Source organism: Manihot esculenta, chromosome 11 (genome assembly GCF_001659605.2).
Source record: "Manihot esculenta cultivar AM560-2 chromosome 11, M.esculenta_v8, whole genome shotgun sequence".
In the NCBI taxonomy this organism is placed as follows: Eukaryota; Viridiplantae; Streptophyta; class Magnoliopsida; order Malpighiales; family Euphorbiaceae; genus Manihot; species Manihot esculenta.
This window is the reverse complement of record NC_035171.2, coordinates 23,188,931-23,212,439: the sequence shown is the minus strand read 5'-3', so window position 1 is coordinate 23,212,439 and position 23,509 is coordinate 23,188,931. Positions and strand designations below refer to the sequence as shown.

The 23,509-nt window shown below is 32.6% G+C and overlaps 1 protein-coding gene across 1 annotated transcript; it reads left to right on the top strand.

The window, feature by feature from the left end:
• The first annotated feature begins 350 nt into the window (after nucleotides 1-350).
• LOC110626887 (succinate--CoA ligase [ADP-forming] subunit alpha, mitochondrial) lies at nucleotides 351-14,454 on the top strand. Its single transcript, XM_021773054.2, has 7 exons — nucleotides 351-741; nucleotides 2,858-3,067; nucleotides 4,719-4,889; nucleotides 6,494-6,617; nucleotides 10,541-10,602; nucleotides 12,829-12,910; nucleotides 14,014-14,454. Exons 1-7 carry the CDS (start codon nucleotides 487-489, stop codon nucleotides 14,151-14,153), a joined length of 1,044 nt encoding a protein of 347 aa, XP_021628746.1. The 5' UTR covers nucleotides 351-486; the 3' UTR covers nucleotides 14,154-14,454.
• Nucleotides 14,455-23,509: the final 9,055 nt, after the last annotated feature.

Here is a 23,509-nt window from a genome sequence, read left to right as displayed (position 1 = left end):
TGTCAATGTGGCAAGAAAGATTAGATTATAAAACCGTATTTTTTTCTCCAAGCATACTTATATAACCATTATAAATTTTATTTTTTGAATATCAGAATATCACAAATTATTTAATTTAATTTTTAATTAAAGATATTAAATAATATATACGAATAGTTATAATTATAAGGATTAGATTATGTAAATATATAAAGTTAAAAAAAAGTTAATTATTATATTATTTGATATAAAGACTAAAGACTTATGTTTTAAAAAATTAGGATTAAAAATTAATCTTGACAAACTAAAGGGATCAGGTAACAATTAACCCTTTACACTAACCTAAATTGCAATTTTCGGGTCGATTTACCGGTTGACCCGTATCGATGTGGAAAACTAGTTACCGAATGTTGCGTTCTGCTCCGAGCATATATCAACACCTGAGATCTTGTTCTACGTTGTGACAGTGAGAAAGACTGCAAAGATCAAAGCGAGAAATCAACCCAAATGGCTAGACAAGCCACTAAAATCATTAAATCTGTGGCCTCTACGATTCACCCTCACATTCCCGCTGTATCTCCTTTTGCTCCATCTTCTTCTTCTTCTGCATATTCTCTGTTGCAGTCCCGCTCTCTGGCCGCTGCTTCTTCGCCGTCGCCGGCTGTCTTTGTTGACAAGAATACCCGGGTCATTTGCCAAGGAATCACTGGCAAGAACGGCACTTTTCACACTGAACAAGCCATTGAATATGGCACCAAAATGGTATATGAAAATTTTTATATGCATTATACTTTTTTTGGGTTCTCTTTTTAATTGCTTGCAATGGTGTTGCTTGTTGGGTCGCTTTTGTGGCTGACGATTCTTTGTTGTTCTGCAATGATATTAGATGGACATAATCGTTCATAGATGCTTCATTTTTATTTGCTTTATCAAATTCTGATAAACACTAAGTCTATGCAGTATGATTTTTCAAATGGAAATGGAATGGTGTGAAGAGTCCGTTTACTTGTTTGGTATGCAAGGACTTTAAATTCTTCATGATTCTTTATGTGGGAGACTGAGGCTTGATTGCTCTGATTTTCTCTGCAACAAAGAAAAGGGAAAATTACTACTTAGTCAGTGTAGAGAACTCACCACTTAATCCCTCCGTTTTAAAAAATATATTAAAACATATTTGATATTTTAAAAAGTTTACTGGGTAGTTTCTCATTAGTTTTAGGCGAAAAGTATTGTAAAAAAAGGTCTAAAATGCCTCTAAAGGCTAATTAGTAAACTTTTTAAAAATCTAAGGGATCAATTAATATATTTTATAAAATTATAGGGACTAATAGTAAAATACTTAAAAGTTAAAATTAATAAAGAGACTAACTAGTAGATTTTTAAAATGTTAGGATATTTTACTATATTTTTTAAAATTGAAAGATCAACTAATGAGTTTTTTCATATTATAGAGACTAAGTAGTACTAAGTAGTAATTTTTCATAAAAAATAACTAATAGAAAATATAGTTGCACCGAAGTTGTGAACAAAAGAGATATTTTTATGTGGAAATTTAAATTTGTTAAGAAGTGAGATCATGTATTTATGTAGATAGGTTGTTACTTTACTCTTTTATGTGGAGGATCAGATAGACAAGGTTTAGAATTCACAGTTCTATTGCAAAAAGATAGAGGTGAGGTAAATATATTGTAAAAGACAGGAAAGCAAGTTTACGATGTTAAATCTGGGTCATGCCTAACCCATTCCAAAACTAGCTCAAAGGTATGGCTCATATAAGGGACACATCACCCCTTTTCCAAACCGATCCCAAACTGATGTGGGATTCAACACACCCCTCACGTCCACAAGGACCACATTGGAGTGTGACACATTTATGGGAGGTTCAATATCGCTGCGAGACACTGGTACCATGATAAATTTGGGTCAAGTCTAACTCATTCAAAAGTTAGCTCAAGGGAAAGATTGCCTATGACACATATAAGGGCACATCACTCTTTTCCAAACTGACGTGAGATTCAACAACTGTTAAATGAATGTTGCATTTTGCTTACTTAGAATGGTTCAACAAGACTGGTAAAACCGTTGAAGAGTGGAAGTTAGAAATTTCTAATTCTCCTTCCTTTGGATGACTTTTAATTCTTTTGTTACAATAAGGTGTTGATTTCATATATTATATCCCTAATCCATTACAAGCAATTTCATTTGGTTCGCTCCTTTTGAAAGTTGTGGGTGCATGTCAACCTCAAGTTTGAATCTCAATTAGTTACGCGATGATAATGGATTATGGGTGCAAAATAATCAAGGTGAAATGCATGGGAAAAAATCTCTTTATGAATGATAATCAGTTCAATTGTCTGCTGTGAAGTTTTCAAAGTAAGGGTTTCAGTTTATATCATGTCTCACCACATGGGAGAAGGTAGAAAATTACCACATTAATGTGGCCACCTTCAAGATGCTGCTTTGCCTCTTCCTCCGGAATTGTTTCTTTATTATTTATAAGCATTCTGTTGCTGTTTTTATGATTAGTATCTCCATAACTTTTTCCCCAATCTCACTGATCCTACTACAACTGCTTTGAACAATATTCTATTTTGTTGCCTTCTACTTTTTCAGTATTACCTCTGCATTAGTGATATCTATCTGCACATTCTCAAATTAATATTATGATTTCACATATGTAAATTTTCGTCCTAGCACTATGGATGCATTCAGTTCTTGGAAAGTTGCAACAACTACATATCCTTGAAGCAAATTTTCTGGGATATCAATAGGCTTTTGTTAATGATCATGTTAGCTCAATACCACAATCAAGGAATTTCCCCTTTTTCTTTATTTTTTTCTTATTATTTTTTTAAAAAAAATTTTATTGCTTAAATAGGTTGGTGGAGTGACACCTAAGAAGGGTGGGACAGAACACTTGGGACTTCCTGTTTTCAACACTGTTGCAGAAGCAAAAGCTGAAACAAAGGCCAATGCGTCAGTGATATATGTTCCTCCACCTTTTGCTGCTGCTGCTATTATGGAAGCCATGGAAGCGGAATTGGATCTGGTTGTTTGCATCACAGAAGGAATCCCTCAACATGACATGGTAACTGAAATTTATAATTTCCTAATCATCTTAATATCTGTAGTTTCTAAAGCCAAGTGTGGAGAGCCCAATTCTTACATAGCATTTGGTTCAATCTCATGAATTAAAATCTTGTGGAATTTTATTGAATTCCGGATAGAATTAATTTTGTTATAAATTCAATTATTTATTTTGATACAACTTGAAATGTCTAATTCAATTAAATTTCATACATTTCATGCTTGGTTTAATTTCACATTTGAAATTCATTTCTCTCATTAACTAACCTCAAGAGTAAAATTAAAAAATTATGTCTACTGTATCAAAAAATTGTCTGTGTAAAAATTGCTAACAATTGACAAACATATGGATTCACTTACAATATATTAATAAATATACTGATAAAATAAGAGATTCATGTAATAACAGAAATATTATAGAGTAAATATCTTTTTATGTAAAGTAGAAAGTGAGCAAGGATGAAAAACGAAATTAATAATAACCTGAAACAATAACAAGTTAATATATTTTCTTAATTAATTAATAGTATGTCAGTAGTCTCCCTTCAAACCAGGGATTACTGAGAAAGAAGGAAATTATATAGAGAAGGGAAGAGAGAAGAGAATAAGAGAATATAGGGAGTGAAGAAGATCGAAGAAATATAGAGAGAATGGCTGTTTGGCTATATCTTTCATGTATGCACTTTACATGTGTTTTGCCCCTTTTTATAGCAAACTCTAACTAACATTTGATTCCTTCCTACTCACACACACATCATACAATTATTTCTTTTCTCTCCAAAGCCACTCTTTCTCAACTCCTCTAGAATCTTCCTTCTTTTTCCATCTCTTTCTCCTATATGTGACATAGTACTTGTAGAAAATTTATGTATATAAGGGTATTTTAGTGCAAAAATATTATTATGCAAGTTTTGTAGAATTTATTTTAAATATCATCAAATTTGCTAGAAATTGGTTTTAGTCATAAACAATTCTGTAGATTTAGCTTTGTAAAATTGAATTCTAATCTTTATTCAAATCAAACTCACAAAAAAGGAATTCAATTGAATTCCACAAAATTTAAGATGGAAACACGCTCTTATTTTATTTTTAGTTAGTAATTTTTGGCTTTTGAATATAACTAGCTATAATTCTGGCTTTTATTTTTCTCTCCATATTTCTGTTGCATTCTTGGGCGAGCCTTTGTCACCATACTGATTAATAACCCAACTTTTTCAAAGGTACATTATGAACAGTGTTCAAATACCAAATTGTTAGTGCAAACTGATTTTTTGTTTTACATCGCTTCTTTGTACATTGTTTTCTAGTTTGCAGATCAATCCAAATCTTTAAAGTTTAAACTTAGTCCTAAATAGTTTAACTTGCTAGCAGTTGCACATGCTTCATGGTCTTTTTAGTCCAATTGGAAACTTATAATGTGACTATGATTAGTTAAACACCTGACATGAAGAAAAATTTGTATCTTAACTATAGGTGTGTGCTATGATCTTCAATCAACTTTATTTGGTTGAAGTTTCTTTTCTTTTCTAATTTTGGATAAGTTCTCAGTTCTAGTACCTTCAAAGGCATGTCAACTATCTGTCTCCACTTTGCTAATCTTAGTTGTCCATTCATATATTAAAATTGACATTTGAGTTCATATTGGGATCTAGGTTCGTGTGAAGGCTGCACTAAACAAGCAATCAAAAACTAGACTTATTGGTCCAAACTGTCCTGGCATTATCAAACCTGGAGAATGCAAGATTGGAATTATGCCAGGATACATTCACAAGCCAGGACGTATAGGAATTGTTTCTCGATCTGGCACATTGACTTATGAGGCGGTAAGTAGAGAAACTCTTGACATTTCTTCTATTTATCTCATCTATTTTATGAGCCTCATATACATAGTTTTATGGCCTTGATAAAGTTCCTTGAAGTTGTTAAGTAATTCTTGCCAAGTATGGTTAAGCTATTATACTTGCATATGTTTCACGTATGTATCACATGCCTTTTGAATTTGATATCTTTTAATAAACTTGATTAATCGTACATGTCTTTTGATTTGATGTCTTTTAAGAAATGTGATTGCACATTTGCATTATAGCTTAGCCTAACTTGTTAGACATAAAATTTGACCTGAAATTATATGTTGCCAATTTCTGCGGCAAATATTTTATGGATTGCTCAGGTGTTATGCTGACAATAGCGAATTGAATTGTCAGGTGATTTACACTTTTGTATTCAGGTGTATGCTTTTATAAGTTGCATCATCCAGTGATTTCTAGCATTGGTGGAGGGATTAACCAAATGGAGTGATTAAATATCATGCACAGGTGGAGGGATTAACAAATTCAAGTGTAATATATAGTAGTATAGTATTCGCATATTATAAGAAAAACCCTTCCTTAAAAAGTTGGAAACTCCTCCCATGCCAGGTGCTGGCCTGATTTGGTGAAGCCCAATGATAGAGAATGGGCTGGCCTAGGCCATTGAGGGTCTACTCTAGAAGGATTAAGGTCACAATGGATGGCAATAGAACCATGGATAGTGGGACAGTAGGACTGCAGCTGATAGAGACAATACACAGGGAATATTAGGTGGCAAAGAATTAGTTGTGGTAGCTGGAGAGCTAGAGTACTATATAATGATTAGCTAATAATAAGGGAGGCATGTTTTGGGAAATATTCTTTGTAAGGGGCAGAATTCTCTGCTCGGGATTGAGTCCTGGGGCTGTGCTATTCTGGACAGCTTTATTTTTCTTTTATTGAGTTCCTATAGAGGAAAAGTCTGTTGATACGTTGGTTATTTTCGAAATACAATCTTTTTCCATTTCTAAAGTCTGTTGATACGTTGCAATTTTTCTTTTTCTTTTTTCTTTTTAATTTTTTTCCTTGGGGCAGGTGGATTCATATCCTCCATCTTCATATCTTCATCCTTTCCTTTGAAAAAATTTCTTATCATTTCTAAAAAAGTGAAAGAGAATTCAATCCACTTAAAATATTAATTTCATTAACTTTCTTAGTTGGTAAAGATTAGACCTTTGTTTACCAATTTTCAGCTAATTATTGAGATTATTTTTATCTGGCTACATGCCTTGCAATATTACTGTTTATCTTAATGCTGATATAGGTTCAGTTTATGGTGCATTAAAATATATAGAAACTTTAGGTACTGTTGAAACAATAGCTTGCATGATCTCATTGTACACCAATCCAATACATCATATATGTGATGCCATCACCTCACAGCCATAATTCTAAGTTTGTTGTAAATTCCCAGTAATCGATGGTAAGATAGCCAAAGTAGGGCATGTAAACAAATTATTCACAAATGATATGTTGGTCCTATGACATTGATAATCTGCCTAATGCCCATGGTGCAACTTGCTGATCATAAACAGATTTTGTAAATTTTGTGAATGACTTCATTTCTTATGATACATTAGGTCTTTCAAACAACTGCTGTTGGTCTAGGGCAATCTACTTGTGTAGGTATTGGTGGTGATCCTTTCAATGGTACAAATTTTGTTGACTGCCTGGAGAAGTTTCTTGTAGATCCTCAGACTGAAGGTAAACTTCTAATTGAGAAGTGATTGATCTTGCTTTCTCAGTTCATATTTGCCATTTTCATATTTTGAAGAGTAATGCCAAAAGCATGCTTTGTGTTGGATGCATGAATCATTTTTCAGTTAATGATGAAAAGGGCCATAGATAATCAAGTGTTGCAAGAAAGACCTTTTGAAACTCCAATCTTTTTAAGAAAGACTCTTCAGGTTGTTTGGGCAGTTCTGTTTTCCTAAATGTATGGTATACCGTTCCAAATGCAGGTGTTTGGGTTTTTCTGTTTTCCTCAATATGGTAATTCCAAATTTAGGTTCTCTCCTGATTCAAGGGAAAGGATTAAATATTTGGTCTTGCTTGCTTGTTTAATTAGTTAAATCAACCAAACTCCCAATTCTTTCAATAAAAGCCAAAATCTCCTGCTGTATAGGGTTGCATTTGGTGCAAGGAAAATACAACATAGGACAAAACAAGAAAGTTATGAAATGGAAAATAGAGTTTAGTGCTCACATGTGCCAGTTTTCTAGATGGCGAATTGAAAAGCTAGCTTCTAGTTTTTCAAATTTAATTATGATTTGGAAAACAACTTATGTTGTTTTCACCATTTTCCAATATAACAAAATTCTTATTTTCCAACTGTATTCTAAATGGAAAATAATAATTGCTTTTGATAAATAAAATTGTACTATAATTTTCCATAACTAATATTGAATAATTATTTTAAAAAGTTATATATTTACAATGACAAAAAGATTAATCATATTATAATAAAATAAATGAATAATACATAAAAAAGTAAAGGGATATTGGCATTAAAAAGCCAAACATTTACGGATTTTGGCGTTTTAATCCAATCCTTTTATTCTTGACACAATAAGCCAAGATCTAAAACTTTTTTGCAATTCTATTCAAATTTGAATTCTAAAAAGGAAGCGGGTGCTAATAGCTGACGTGGTATATTTATGAAATTTTTTATTACTTTCGAGTGGGACCAACAAGACACCTAAGATTACCATGGTTACACAAAAGTAACTGTTGTTAATTTATCAATTATTTTAATTTAAAGGCAAATTAATAAAATTAAGATAGAGAAAAAGGAAGTCATTAATTAAAAATTAAGCTCACAGAATCCCTAATTCCCAAATTGAGAACTCTTAGCTGAGCTAGAGAAAGAGAAAGCCATTAGTGTGTTAAACATGGGAGAAAGGAAACAAGCAATCCTATCATCAGTTTATTCAATGTATAGACACAAAATCAAACTCCAGTAATCATTCATGATGGGTTCTATGATATCTGCAAGCTGGGTATGCTAATTTAGTGTTGAGAGCATTCAGTTGGAAAGAAGAGGACGAATGACAATTCTGGGACTTCCAGGATCTGCGGCATGAGATTGAGTTGGTGCTTCTGTATGAATGGGATTGATAGGAACCTGCAGAAAGTGTATTGGGCCCAATTGCTTCTTCGGTTTAGAGTTGAATTTGAGTCTCTACTGTTGGAAGAATACCCATGTGCTTCTCCCTTGAATGATAAATAGATGTATTCTGTTCCAAGAACGAATATAAAAAAAAAAAAGGTGAGATGGGTTTGTAATTATGGGTGTTGGGCGAGGTTAGAGCTGTAGGTGGAGAGGTTGGTGGTGCAGCAATGGCCAAGGAGCTGAGGCTTTTGGAGAACTCTCTGTTGAGCATTAAATACGTTGGACAGGAGTGGATGGATTGAGTGGGGGGGCTCAAGGTGTGTGAGGTCTTGTGAGCTGGTTCTGGATTTATGAAAATGAAGTTGCTACAGGAAGGCTTGAGCTAGGAATTGAATGTGAGATTGGAAGGATTTCTTAAGTGATGGATCCAATGACTAGAGGAGTTGGAAATGGGTTTTGGGGTGAAAGATGAGTGTTTTGAGATTTTTATTTCCTTAAATCACACAATCCTTGGTTATTTTCTTAACCAAAGGGTTAATTGACAAGTGGTGGTACCCTAGGTGTCGTACGGGTCCCATCTAAAAGTAATAAAAAATTCTATTACACGTCACCTCAGTTGTTGACACACGCTCTGCTATTAGGAATTTTGATAGAATCGCAAAATGGTTTTTGATTCCGGTTTATTATGCCAAGAATAAAAGAATTGGATTAAAACGATAAAACCTGCAAAGGTTCGGCTTTTTAATGCCAATATCCCAAAAGTAAAATAAGTTTTTAATTTATATATTAAAATGAGTTTTAATTATTAAAGAAAAAGATATGAATAGTTCTTTTAATTTTTTTGAATTAGAAAATATTTTGCTATTAGTAATGGGTGAATGTATTTTGCATGTTTTCCTCGTTTTTCATACAAAGTATGAAAACAAAAATTTTCTTAGAACATGAAATGAAAAGTAAAATTGTTTTCCACAAGCAAACATGGCCATGTCACCATACTCATCCTGTTTTATGTTTGATCATGTATGATAAGACAATTATTTAAAATAATAAAGAAAATTTACTGTTTAGTCCTTAGATTTTTTTTCACGAATAGTAATTTAGAAATTAGATAATTGGTTCTCCGATTTTGCTTGTCATAGGTAATTAGGTCCTTTCATCCATTTTGCATTAGTATTTTAAGATAAATTACTATTTAGTACTGATATATTGAATTATTTATAGTTTCATTCCCTTAGTTTTGCAATTACTTATGATTTCATCCTTTAATTTTAAACCCCTTATATCATCTCTTGTGGAGGAGAGAGATATATGGAGAGGGAGAGTGTCAAGGAGAGAGGGAGAAACGAAGAGATGGATATGATGGATGAAATTGTAATTAATTACAAAATTGAGGAATGAAATTTTAAGTAGTAAAATTGATATTTTAATTATATTGATGAAACTCAGGGACTAAGTAGTAAAATTTTCAAATAATTATGGATATATGATAAATAATAAATATTACCTTAAATACCTTTTTTTATTTATAATATTGGTATTTTAATTATCTTGGAATATTTCTTAACCATAAATTTTATTGCTCTTTTACCTTTGGAATGAACGATCTATCCACTGAGGGAAAGGGGCAAAAAGAGAGAGGGTTGAATGTGACGAAATCCATATCTTATTCAATTAGTGCACCAGTTATAGGATGGGATAATTTGCCCTCTGTAGTCCAATCTAGTCGATTGAAGCAAACACACCTTGGAAATTATTCTTTATATGCCTGTCTTTCTCCATTAGAGTTCGAATTAGTATCTTCTGTAACACACCACAACTGTGTAAGCTCTCACTTGTTTCCAATTTCTATCACTAGTTAGGTTAGGCTAGGTCTGAGGCATGTATACCTCATTGCTTTTTTCATGGAATGTGTGCAAAGCTGCAACCTAATTTGTCCCTAGGTTCTTAGATATCCCAATGTCAGTTTGCACACTTTATAAGAAAAGTTCGATTTTGCTCGCATTCCGTGCAAACCTCATTTTTTTTAAGATAAAAAAATAAACAAAATAGGAGTTTTCAACTTGAAACAAGAGATCCAATGACATGTATGATCTCTAGAAAACCAATGATAACTGTGAGGTTTTTATGGGCTTCAATTTTGAATCACCTAGAGAATCATTCCGGGTTGACCAAAAAGATAAAGGTTATCCTATATATGCCAACTATCTCAGGAGGCACATAGATTGTATGATTTTGAACTTTTGATGTTAGTAACTCTTGAATTTTAGATTATTGTCAATGTATGTTTTGAGCGCTGCTCAACTATTTTTGGCTTTAGTTTTCCAAGGTTATTCTGCATATAAGAAAAATATTTGGTTGGACTCTTTTAAAGACCTAATAATTTTTCACACATTTACATCATTTTGGTTTTCTAGTTCCCTGGTATTTTCCCTCTGAATCCTCTTTTCAAATGTGTATGGTATATGATGTTGATCCTAATGCAGATGTGGGACCAGTAATGTGAATTGCATTGCAGGTATCATTCTTATTGGTGAAATAGGAGGTACTGCAGAGGAGGATGCCGCTGCTTTGATTAAGGTAACTAGATTTGTTTTCTCATGTTCTAAGGAATGTGCATGCTTTTGCATTTTCTTGTACACTGTTCTAATCGAGTAATCTCTAACAATCCACTCACGTTGTTAATATGCATCACTTGGGTTAATTGCACTGCCCCTATCTTTAACTGTGAGGGTTTTCAACTTCTGTCCTTAAATTTCAACAACTGCCATGAAAATCTTTTAACTTTATTTTTGTTGCACAAAAAACCTTGTGTCCAGATTCCCATGGTTTCTCTTGGCCAGAATGCTGATTTGGCGTGTTGATTATGTTAGTTTAATATTATGAAACTTTTTCTTTCCCTCCACATAGTCTCTTTTCTTTCTCCAAAAAAAATTCTCTCTCGTCCTCTTCCCCATTCTTTCCCTATTCAATATCCTCATTCTTTTCATAATTCAATTAATTCCAAACACAAAATCACAACTACGGAGTAAGCAAAACACTTTTAAACAAAATCATAAGCTGATCCATCAACATAGCATAACTTCACAATATAATAACTTCCAGAATTCGATTCAATTTTCTTTTCTTAGTATCAGCAATTTCTTCTTTTGTTTCTTCTTGTAGAAAATTTTGCATTTTTTTTTGCCATTTGGGGTTTCTTCCCATTTCTTGAACACTGAAACCTTTAGAAGCCTCTCTCATTCACACTGCTATCTCTTTCATTCAAAGGCATGCCTACTTCTTCCACACTCTTCCATTTGTTCACTTCTTCTTGCCTACAAATGCAAAAGATTCCAGCAGAGTCCCAATGCTGGGCCCAACTCCCTTGAGTGAAATTCCCTTGACAAGATCATGTACTTCAGTTGCCCTGGTGGTTTCCTTGATGTACAACGACAAGGAAGCTCTGAGAAATTTGAGGGCGTGTACTGGCTGGGAGAGAGACTACATCATGCTTAGCAGCGTTGAAGGGAAGGATAAAATTCCAATAGTTAGGAAGTGAAAAAAAGAAAAGAGCTAAAAAGATGCAACAAAGACAACAGAAGAAAGAGATCTCCAATCAAAGATCCAAAATGATACTGCTGCCAACAAAGAAAACAAAGATAATGAAATGCATTCCTAATGAAATTGTTAAGCTAAGATAAAACTTCTTTTACATGATACTCGTCTAACATGCACAAGCGACTCATCCAGCACAAATAGATATCCATGTGACAGGCCAATATTCTCATACCTTTGGCAAGCTCTCCAATTAAGCATTTGTAATTTCTATCCCAGTCAACGCACTGCTGTGGCGATCTTAACGATCTGTAGGAATAGATAAAGTTCTACGACATAAAAGTGACAAGTTATAGTAATAGATAAAGTTAATACAATATAAAAGTGCAAAAAAGGATGGGTTGCACTTTAGTCAATAATACACCACCACTTTTTGTAATGAGTTATTTTTTTGAGTAAAAATGCTAAACTGTTTAGATTTAGCGGGATATGCATCTTCAATCTTATATGCCAGAGCCAGAAGTTTTATGTAAACTCTCACATCTGCCGATGATGCCCTTGTGCTCTTTTACAGAGAACAATAGTTGAGATTGATCTGATCTAAAAATACTGACCATATTCAACACAATTTTCTTTTTGCTGTATGGATCCTTTCAAACTAAAGGTTCACCTCTGTACTTTTCTGGGATGTCCAATTTAGCTAATTTTGAACTTTTTTCCCAAATTAGTTCAGATGTTTCATTTTAAGTTCAATTTAGCCCGAAAGTTAAATTTGCAAAATCAGCAAGCTAATTTTTCTTTATTTTTGAGCTATATTTATTGAATTCTTAATTTAACCTAAACATCAAGAAGCTCAACTTTTTTTTTACTAAATTGAGTTTGAATTGAAACTCCTGGGCTTGTTTAGACAAAACATTGAAAATGAGCTAAATAGAACATTCTCAATAAGTATAGGGGTGAATTGAACATTAAGCTGATCATTTCACGCATTTAGTTCTTCCTCTTAACTCCAAGCCATTACCAGTCTTGTGCTTGTGTATAAAATATAGATCAACACCTGTGCAACATTTGTCTATTTGTTTCTCTATAGATGATTCTTTCTCTTGCAAAATTCTGGCTCCCTTGATAACATATTGTATTATGCTCAATTCATTAACTAACAGTGCGGTTTCTTAAACTTTGTTCATCTTAAACCCCCCTTTTTTTAATCTAATAGAATCTCATTCTCCTATTTCTGAAATTCAACAACTACTTTGGTTCAACAAACAGGAAAGTGGAACTCAAAAGCCTATTGTGGCATTTATAGCTGGACTTACTGCCCCACCAGGGCGTCGCATGGGTCATGCTGGAGGTATTATATTATCATCTAATTTTATTGATTTAATTCTTGATACTTACGCTTATTTATTTCTTCAGGCACCCAAAAAGAAATAGTTGATATTAGTTGGGATATTGGTTGTTCCATAAATTTATTTAATAAAATCTGCAACAGTACGAGTGGAAGAAGTAACTGCAATTGGAGACCTACTTTTTTTTTCTGGTTTTGCTTGTATGCGTAAGAATTAATAACTTACTAAAAATCTATAAATTATTTATGTAGATAATCGCATCACAAGACAATAATTATGAGTTGTACATCCAACCTGTAGGAATGCAACAATTAGATGCTTGCAAAAAATAGTGTACCCAAATCTTTTTAAGAATTTGAATATTGTTATGAATTCCACTTGTGCTAGTGCTAAAACCATATTTTATCAAGAGAAAATTATTATTTAGTACTTATAATATGGAGAAACTCACTAGTTAGTCTATTGGTTTTGAAAAATGCATTAAAACGTTTCTGACGTTGGACATTTTAGATTTTTTTGCAATACTTAACGGTTAAAACTAATGAGAGACTAACTAGTAAGAGACTTTTTAAAACTTCAGATGCGTTTTAATGCATTTTTGAAAATCGAGGGATCAACTAGTGAATTTCTCTATACCATAGGGATTAAATAGTAACTTTTCCTTTTATTAAAATTGCGACTTAAGCTCAAGGCTTTCTAGGCTTAAACCCCTAACACCTAAGTTCCTAGACATGCATCTTGTTCCAGGCTTCAACCCCTAACCCCTAACGCCTAAGTGCCTGCACCTAGACCACAGGATCTCCAATAACTTTCTATTCTTTAAATACGCCATTGTAAAATTTATAAATAAAATTATAAAAAATATATTTATACTTGTTAAAAATTGATATAAACAGTACTCGGTATAAAACATCAACTCATCTCAAATCTGGTAATATACTTTTCGAACTTATCAGGGTCTGATTGAATTGGACAACTAAAAAAGTCCTGACCTATTTCCATTCCTAGACCTGCATTGCTATTCATTTATGTTACAATCTTATCTTGAACCAATGTTCGGTATTAGATGGTATATCATCATGATGTGTTGCTTTAATATTTGCAGCTATTGTATCTGGGGGAAAGGGTACTGCCCAAGACAAAATCAAAACTCTGAAGGAAGCTGGAGTGACGGTGGTGGAATCTCCAGCAAAGATTGGTGCTGCCATGCTTGATATATTCAAAGAGAGAGGTCTTGTGAATTAATTTTTTGTTTCCTTGTACTCACTTTACTGTGAGTGCTTTCATACAAACTTATAATATATCAATTTCCTTGGACTGCTCGATGGGCAAGCTCCCAGGTGCTGAAGAGAATTTCAAGCCATAGATTTTCCCGGTGATTTTTTTTTCCTGGATGGAATCTTAGTTTTTGCAGTGCAAACTGCTAACAGAAACAATAGGAACTGATGATTTGGTATTAGTTTGTAATAAAATGATACGGAATGTCCTCAACCTTTTGGAAATCTTCTTGTTAAGATCTGCAAAGATTATAATCCTTGTTTATTCATCTTCTGCTCCAGTCGTTCTGGTTGAATACTCAATTGAACCCTTTAATCTTTTTTCAATTAGGCAATTTTACTGTAGTTTTTGGTTAAATTGGTTTCTTACATTTCTCTTTTAAGTTGTTGCTTTCTAATATTTCCCTATCATCCACACTAAAGTATTAAAGTGTTGTGCAGACTAGGGGTGTTCATTTAACGATTTAAATCGAAAAATCGAATCGAATTGATTTGATTTTTTAATTAATCAGTTTGATTTCGATTTTGATTTTAAAAAAATTTTAACTTTTTAATTCGGTTTGATTAATTCAGTGAAAAAGATCGAATTAACTGAACCGGACTGATTTTCTAATGTAATGTTATTTTTAGCTCCATATATATACATACATATACAACCCTAACTCATCTCCTTCGTTTCTGCCGTCAATTCCAAATTTACTTTTAATCTACACTCTCATCTCCTCCTATCTACTCCTCTTCTTCTTCGATCTATTATTATTATTTTTCTTCTTCTTCAATCTACTCCTCATTCTTCTTCTCCTGCGACTTTCCGGAATCAACAAGCTATCAATACTCAATAGGTACAATCTGACTGTCGACTAGCCAATCAAACCACCCAGCTCCAACATTTGGCAACATCCTGCAATTTTCCGAATCAACAAGTTATTAATAGGTACAATATATTTCATCTCCATAGTTTAGGGTATATTTATTAAGAAAAAAAATTTAGGATATAATTATTAAAATAAATAAATTTTAGAGTTTTTTCAATAATTTTAATTTGAATATTATATTAAAATATTAATTTATGGTATTGACTAAAAAGTTTACATGGCAAAGGTTTTAACTAACATAGCACTCCGAGGCTTAGCCTGGTCGAAAGTGTATCCTAGTAAACTTGAGAGGTTTAAGGTTCTACTCTCCAACCCCTATTTCTAAAAAAAAAAAAAAAGTTTTAACTAACATAATAAATTAACTATAGAGTAGAAATAAAATTCATATTCATAGTTTAGGATATATGTTAGTTGAAAATTTTTATTTAGAATAGAATCGTTAAAAAGGAAAAGTTTGGATTTTTTTAGTCTTTTAATCCCTTTTATATATATCTATATATATATATATATATACACACTTTAATTTGTTTAATCTTTACATCCCTAAGTCCCAATATGTAGTGGAGAGACTACAAATCTGGAAGAACTCATCCTATTGTAGGTAATAAAATGATTAAAATTTTCAAATCATAAATATATTCTAGCATCCCAAGTTGATAGATTAAAGGATTTGTAAAAGGTTTATAACGATATATTCTAAATTACTAAATAACTTTGAGTTAATCATTTTAGGTTAAGTATAAAATGAATCTAAAATTATTTAGGCTAATTTCAACTTAGTTATTATGATTGGTATTAAAGTCAGCATGAGTTAGAAAAATTATATAGAACTAATAGATATATAAGAAAAGTGCTAACTGTGGGATAAGGTGGAGTTGTCCAAAACACTAGGGAACCACGGTACTTGAGAATTCATTCTTGAATTGTCGATAATACCCAATATAGTATAACAAAGTTGCGATATGACATTATAAAAATGAGTGAGGAGATTATAACATTCCACATTGATAGATTATAAAATTTGTAAAGTGTTTATAATAGTTGGCTTAAAACTACTAAATAATACAACTTTTAATCAAGTCTTCTTTGAGCAAGCAATATTGGATTAGTCCATGTTTGTCGCATTCCAAAAGCCTGAGATAAGAATAGAGGCACCATTAGATCTAAGTTGAGCTTTTTTACTATTGGGATAAATAGCTTTAAAGGAGGTGTTATCTTATTCTAAACTACTCATAAGAGGTGCTAGCTTAAACCTTATCCATTTGGTATATAATTTATCTATAGATAAAACGTTTAAAGTTGTATTTAGTTGTACTTTTTGTACTGCATATAGAGTTAAATATGTTGAGATAGAGTTATAATAAAAATGATATGTAATAATATTTTAATATTTTCAAGCTCTAATAAGCAAACCATAGAAAAATCAAATAAGAAATGGTTGTATCTTAAAATAGAGGTAATTCTGTCAATTTTTTTTTTATTCAAAATTACTCGCATTTACCTTAATTACATTATAAAATTTACATAAGCTATTTAATAACTCGACAAATAAGCATATTAAATATATGATATAGTTTTAAAATGATTAAAAAGTATAGCTTGTGATATTTCCTACTCGGTTTATACCTGAATAAGGTAAGGGATATTGCAATGTAAATATAAATCCCTTAATCAAAGAAGGCTTACCTCCATTCTAACTATTTTTAGGGATGCGCAATTTTATGAATTTTAGGATTCATGATGTGTATTGAGTATAATCTATGTAATGTTTTTTTTATAATATTATTAATGGGCGTCGAATTCGTCAAGTATAACTGATTTCTCTTTTCAATTCAATAATTTTTGTAGATGAGGTGAATGAGTGTCGATTTTACAGAGATTTTAAATTTATTTATTTTAAATAGTCATACGAGAAAAAGAGAAGAAAAAAAATATTAAAACAAAAAAAGATAAAAGAAGGAAAATTGGAGATTTTAGTCTAAGAATACTTAAGAGAGAAGAAAATATGTGTGATGAAATAATAAAATAAATAATTAATTAAAAGTTCAGCCGGAGATAATTCAAATTAAGAGGTTTTATTAATTGTTCATTGAATTAAAAGGTAATTCACTTAATTTTTCATTGTTTGGTTAAAATATTCAAACATGTCAATCCTATTAATTTTTCCTAAAATTAAAATAATTTGTAAAGTGTTAAATTAAATTTTAATTAATTAACAACTCCAACTAGCATTGTAGATTTAATTAATTAATTACATTAAGAACAAAAATCTAAACTTGATTAGTAATTGCAAGTGAATTATTTAAACCAAATCACTCAATTTCTTAATATAAATAGATATGTTAATTGCTACTTGTATTAACCCAATTAAATAATTACGTATTTACTTGAGTTAATTAATAATATATCATCTAATTAGGATATTCAATAGTCATCTTGAATATCTAAAAAGATAACAATGGATGTAGTATTTTTAGAAAGGAGAAAAAGAATGAAAATAAAAATTAACATGAATATAAAATAAGATTAGATCTCACAACTTTGTAAAAATCTCAACTAAATTAGGTTTCAACTGAAAAAGAAAAGTTAACTACTAAGAGCCATTATAAAAAAATAAAAAAAAAAAAGAAAAAAGGAAAAAATTTGACGCAATTTAAAATGCTGAAGAAATCGAAAGATAAAGAGAAAAGAAAAAGGGAAGATATGTGCTGAAGAAGAGATGAATTAAGAGATGTCTTCCTACTTCTAATAGGTCTCTTATATAACCTTTTTCTCAACCAAAAAATTAAAAGAAATATTCAAATTTTAAAAGAAAAAAATCAACAAATCCTTTTGTTATTATCCTAATTCTTGTTCTAATTGTATTTATAACTATTTGAAATAATTTCATTTTTGTACAGCTGACTCGCGGTTGTCGAAACCGGTCAAAAATAACCTCTACGGTTATTAACAATTTTACAACTGCAGATAGTGGTAAAGGATCGAATCCACAGAGAATTGAATACTTATCTTATTTTCCCAACAAGATCAAGAGATTCAACTGAAAGTACAACTGAAAGCAAGTAACTGAGAGCAGAATAAAAGTAAAGTGCAATAAAGTAAAAAGGGGGTTTTGAGAATGATTTGACTAACGACTATTGAAAGCAATTAAAACAGCAAGTAATTAAGATAAAATATGAAATCAATATGAGAAAGGTCTAGTTGAAGATATGGATCCACCTTGGTTGCTTGGATTGATCATTGAAACTCATGTTCTCTTGATTGGTTCAATAGATTGGTTATAGGGATGGAAAATGCTTTTCACCACCATGTCTCTCCTTATGATTAAATAAATTAGGGAACGTCCTCTAATCAATTACTAATTAATAAATTGCCAAGGAACGTCCTTGGACCTTAGGCATCAAAACAATTGTCAATTGCATGAAGAAAGAGAGAGATCCAACCCTAGCTACTCAAATGCATGAGATGTTGTTAGATCATACAATTCCTTAGTTTTTACACCAAGTGTTCTTAGGTCAGAATATTTCTAGCAATTACGGACTAAAAAATATCCCAACTAACAATCAATCAACTTTGCAATCAAGAATCAAGAATCAAGTGGCCAATTTGATCAAAACAACAAAGCAATCTTAGATTCAAGCACACAATTGTATGAATATTGAACTAATCAAAGACAAATAGTTTATGTTCAGATCTCACAACCCATAAAACAACATTAGTTTCAACCAATCTTCAACTAGAATTAAGGGTTTCAGCCACTCATGGCTGAACCAAAACAGAAAATAGAAGAGAAGGGAGGGAGGAGGTGAACCGGCGGTGGCAAAGGTGGAGATGGAGCGGCGGCCGAACCTTGGAGAAGTTGGGAGATTGAATTCTGCCCTTCTTGTCTTCTTAAAGTGTTTAAATATGTCTTGAGAGGCTGCCTAGGGTTTCTTGGCTGTCCATGCATCTTTTAGAGGATGCCTAAAGTGCTCTTGGTCCAATATGTGCCTTTTATGTGCATGTGTGAAGGCAAAAACGTGGAGCATGTATCAAATTGCAAGGGATGGACTCTTTGGTCTTTTAATTGCTGTCCAAGGTCTTCAAGATGCTGCCCAAGTGTGTTCAAGTTGCTGCCCAAGGTGCCTCTTCACATTCCCTTGCCGCCCATTCATAATTAAGGAAGGTGGAGCCTCCTTTTGCGATTTGAATTTTGAATGTGCAAGGCATGAAGTGGGAAACATGTGATCTTTGGATTTGGCTTCCTTAATAAGCTTGATATTGAAATCTAAAATCTGAATATGAATCTTGGGATTTGAATTTCAAAATACTTTCCTCATTTGGCTCTCCATATATGGCAGCTTGGAATATGGCTTCTTGGATAAGGAAAAGGTTTCTTGGAGATTTGAAATTTGAATTTCAAATTGCCTTGGCTGAATGTTCTTTCCATATTCACCACTTTCCTTATTTAGAACTTTCCATATTTAGCTTGACTTGATTTCAACTTGGCAGGCTTGCTCCCTTTTGCTCCAAATAAGGCAGTTTTAGGGGGATTTTCTCCAAAATGTCCCTTTTCACTATTTTCTGCAAAACAATGTCAAGAGCACTAAATTAAGCAGAAATCATGTAAATAATCATCAATAATATCAAGAGAAAATGGACTAAAATATATTCTATCAACAGCCGTCAAAACTGAATCTTTAATGTCTGTCCGTCAAGTTTGGACTACACAAAACTTTTCAATCCAAAACAGCCTCCGTTGATTCCTTTTCACACTTTTAATTTTAACTCTGTCCAAAATTAAAATCTAAGTAAAAGATATTTTCACTATCAAGAATGACAAAATTATAGAAATTAATATAAAAAAATTAGTGAGTTTGACAACTCATCAATTATCTAGACATAATTGTTTCTCTGAATGATAAAAATATTGTTGAAAGTATTTTATTTTACAAATCAAAACTCACAATTATAAAATGTTCCATTTCCCGCTACTTTAACTTCTAATTTTATTATATAGTTATGATGAGAGTTATGCCTTAAAAACTCCATTCACGGCTCGAAAAGAACTCTCTTCCGCCAGCTGACTCATAAGAGTTAATGCTTATCCTAAAGACAACTAAATGGAAAGGCATCCCTTTTCCAAAAGTATGAATCTTACGAGGAACTACAAAGACTCCACCACGTCAGGCACTTCCTAAGCCCAAACACCCAACTTCGACACATTATTCAATTTATCAATGAAAAAATTCAATCTGGTCTTCACTAGAAAATTCACAAGCTCACACTATTCTATGATATTTGTTCCTCAGGAGATACCATTAGAAATAGCAATTTGGATGGGCGAGTCATGTTCTTGTCTGCAACGAATTTGACATAAACATGATTAAGAGTAGATACGAATACGAATTTGACATAAACATAATTAAGAGTCGATACGAATACGATATAATTAATGAATTGTATTAAAAATATTAACACTTTTTGTTACATGGATTACACGACATAGTACGATTAATTCATGTCATTTCAGGTTTACACAACACGATACAATCCATCTAATATGATTTGACTCGAATAAATCCATTTAATAGGATTTGACACATTTAACATGGTTTAATAAAACTTATTTGGCACAGATGATACAATTCAATATTTTTAATATTTATTAAATAATATATTATGTGAAATTTATATATTAATTTTAATCTACACAAATTTAATAATAAATAAAAATATAAAACTTAATTATTTGATATTAAAAACAAGTGATATTTTAATATTTAACTAATTAACATTTTAACAAAACTAATAAAATATATAATATTTACCTTATTATATAAACATATAATTAAATAAATCTTGATAAATAAAATAAAAACCAAGTACTATAAAACAATAAATATACTTAGGTTAACCAATCATGAGGCTGTCAGAATATCAGAAAAAAACAGTAGAAATCGAGAGCAACACAACTGAACAGAGGAAAAGATTACTCTTTCTTCACATTCTCTAAAACTCTAAAATACACAGCAATATATAGAGGGAAAAAAAACTTAGCGGAAATATGTTGTAACAGATTTACTCAATATCTGCACTAACAGCAATTACTCCTACAAAATAGGTACTAACTATTGATCAAGCAATAATAAAATAAATAAAACAAAATTAAAAAAATAAATTTAACTACTACAATCACCCCCTTAAACTTGTTTAACACCAATTCTATCTCTCAGCTCATTGAACCTCTGCCGTGCTAACGGTTTTGTTAACAAATCAGCAACTTGTTCTTCAGTCTTTACATATTCAAGCTGTATATCTCCACATTGAACACAATCACGAATAAAATGAATTCTTGTGTCAATATGCTTACTTCTTTCATGAAAGACCGGATTATTGGCTAGTGATATGGCTGATTTGTTGTCAACCTTCAACACTGGTTTGACTTTATCATCACCTCTCAATTCTGCAATTATTTTTTTGAGCCATAACTCTTGACAAGCTCCACCTGTTGCTGCTATGTACTCAGCTTCACAAGAAGATAACGCAACTATTCTTTGCTTGTGAGAGACCCATGTGATTGGGCTTTCTCCAATAAAGAATATAATCCCTGAAGTACTCTTCCTGTCATCCGTATCTCCTGCAAGATCACTATCACTGAAGCCTACAAGTTCTTCTTTTTCTTGATTCTTTTTATAGACAATTCCCATTCCAATAGTGCCTCTCACATACCTTAGTATCTGTTTCACAGCATTCATATGTGTCACCGTTGGTGTGTCCATGTATCTGCTGACAACACCAACGGAGCACGCAAGATCTGGACGTGTGTTTACCAAGTACCTCAAGCTGCCAATAATTCTTCTATACTCAGTGGCATCAACAAACGGTTCACCATCTTGTCTTTTTAGTTTACACTTCGGCTCCATTGGAACACGGCTGCTGTTGCAATTAAGCATCCCAGTTTTTTCAAGAATCTTGCTTGCATAACTTGCTTGACAAAGAGATATATAATCTGGAGTTTGTTTTACCTCAATCCCAAGATAATAACTCAGCAGCCCCAAGTCACTCATCTCGAACATCCTCATCATTTCTTGTTTAAAACTTTCAATATTTTTTCCATTTGAGCCGGTGAGAATTAAGTCGTCGACATAAACTCCCACAACAGTAACGTCATCCCCTTCCTTCTTCATATAAAGAGCATGCTCAAAAGGACACCTTTGAAAACCAAATGACTTTAAGCTATGATCTAACTTGGTGTTCCAGGCCCTGGGTGCCTGTTTTAAACCATACAATGCCTTGTGTAACCGTAGCACTTTCTGTGGATTTGTTTTGTCAACAAAACCATCTGGTTGACTAACATATACCTCTTCATCTAACTCGCCGTTTAATAACGCAGTCTTCACATCCAGATGGTGAACTCTCCACTGTTTTTGAGCTGCATAAGCAAGAATAGTTCTAACAGTTTCTATTCTGGCTATAGGAGCAAAGACTTCCTTATAATCAATGCCATATTTCTGCACATAGCCCTTTGCCACCAAACGGGCTTTGTGTTTAAGAATCTTGCCGTTTGGATCTTTCTTCAATTTGAAGACCCACTTGAGTCCTACTGCTCTTTGGTTCTTCGGCAAATCAGAGAGTTCCCAGGTTCCATTCTTTTGAATTGAATCAATTTCAGACTCCATCGCATGTTTCCAGTTTTCGTCACCAACTGCTTCTTCATATCGTGTTGGTTCCTCCATTGATAAGAAACACAACCCGACTTCTTCATCAACTTCTCTGGTCTCATTGTAAATTTCTTGCAATGATCGAAATTTCCGTGGTGGAGTTGAACTGGAATCTGAATCTGTACCTGTAGTATTCGAAGAAGATGACTGAATTAGAGGGTAATTAATTTCTGAATTTGGTATACCTAAAGAAGAGGATGGCATAGATAGAGTGCGAAGCGCATCCACTGCTTCGGATATACCATCACCCCCCAATTCTTTTACTTTTACTGAAAATGTTTCAGTATAATCAGACTCTTCTTTCTTCTTGCTGTTCTGCCATGGCCAGCTTGCTCCTTCTTCAAAAACTACATCTCTGCTTATGAGAATTTTCCCCTTACTAGGATCAAACACCTTGTACGCCTTTGAACCTTCTTCGTAACCTAGCAAAACTCCCTTTAAGCTCCTGTCTTCAAGCTTCGTTTGATGAGATGACATGACCTTGATATGAACAAGACATCCAAATACACGCAGATGTTGTATATTTGGTATCTTATCATACCAAGCTTGGTAGGGTGTCATTCCTTCAACACTCTTGGTTGGGCACCTGTTCAATAAAAACACAGAGGTTTTTACTGCCTCACCCCACAAATTTTCTGGCACATTTTTGCTTTTCATAATGCTTCGTGTCATCCCCATAACAGTTTGATTTCTTCTTTCTACGACTCCGTTCTGCTGTGGGGAATATGGCGCTGTCAATTGCCTTT

Excerpts from the sequence above, each read along its gene's own strand:
- LOC110626887 (XM_021773054.2), top strand. The coding sequence starts at position 487 with ATGGCTAGACAAGCCACTAAAATCATTAAATCTGTGGCCTCTACGATT. Across the intron at positions 742-2,857 it reads TTGAATATGGCACCAAAATG|GTTGGTGGAGTGACACCTAA; the intron begins GTATATGAAAAT and ends TTGCTTAAATAG. Across the intron at positions 6,618-10,540 it reads TGTAGATCCTCAGACTGAAG|GTATCATTCTTATTGGTGAA; the intron begins GTAAACTTCTAA and ends ATTGCATTGCAG.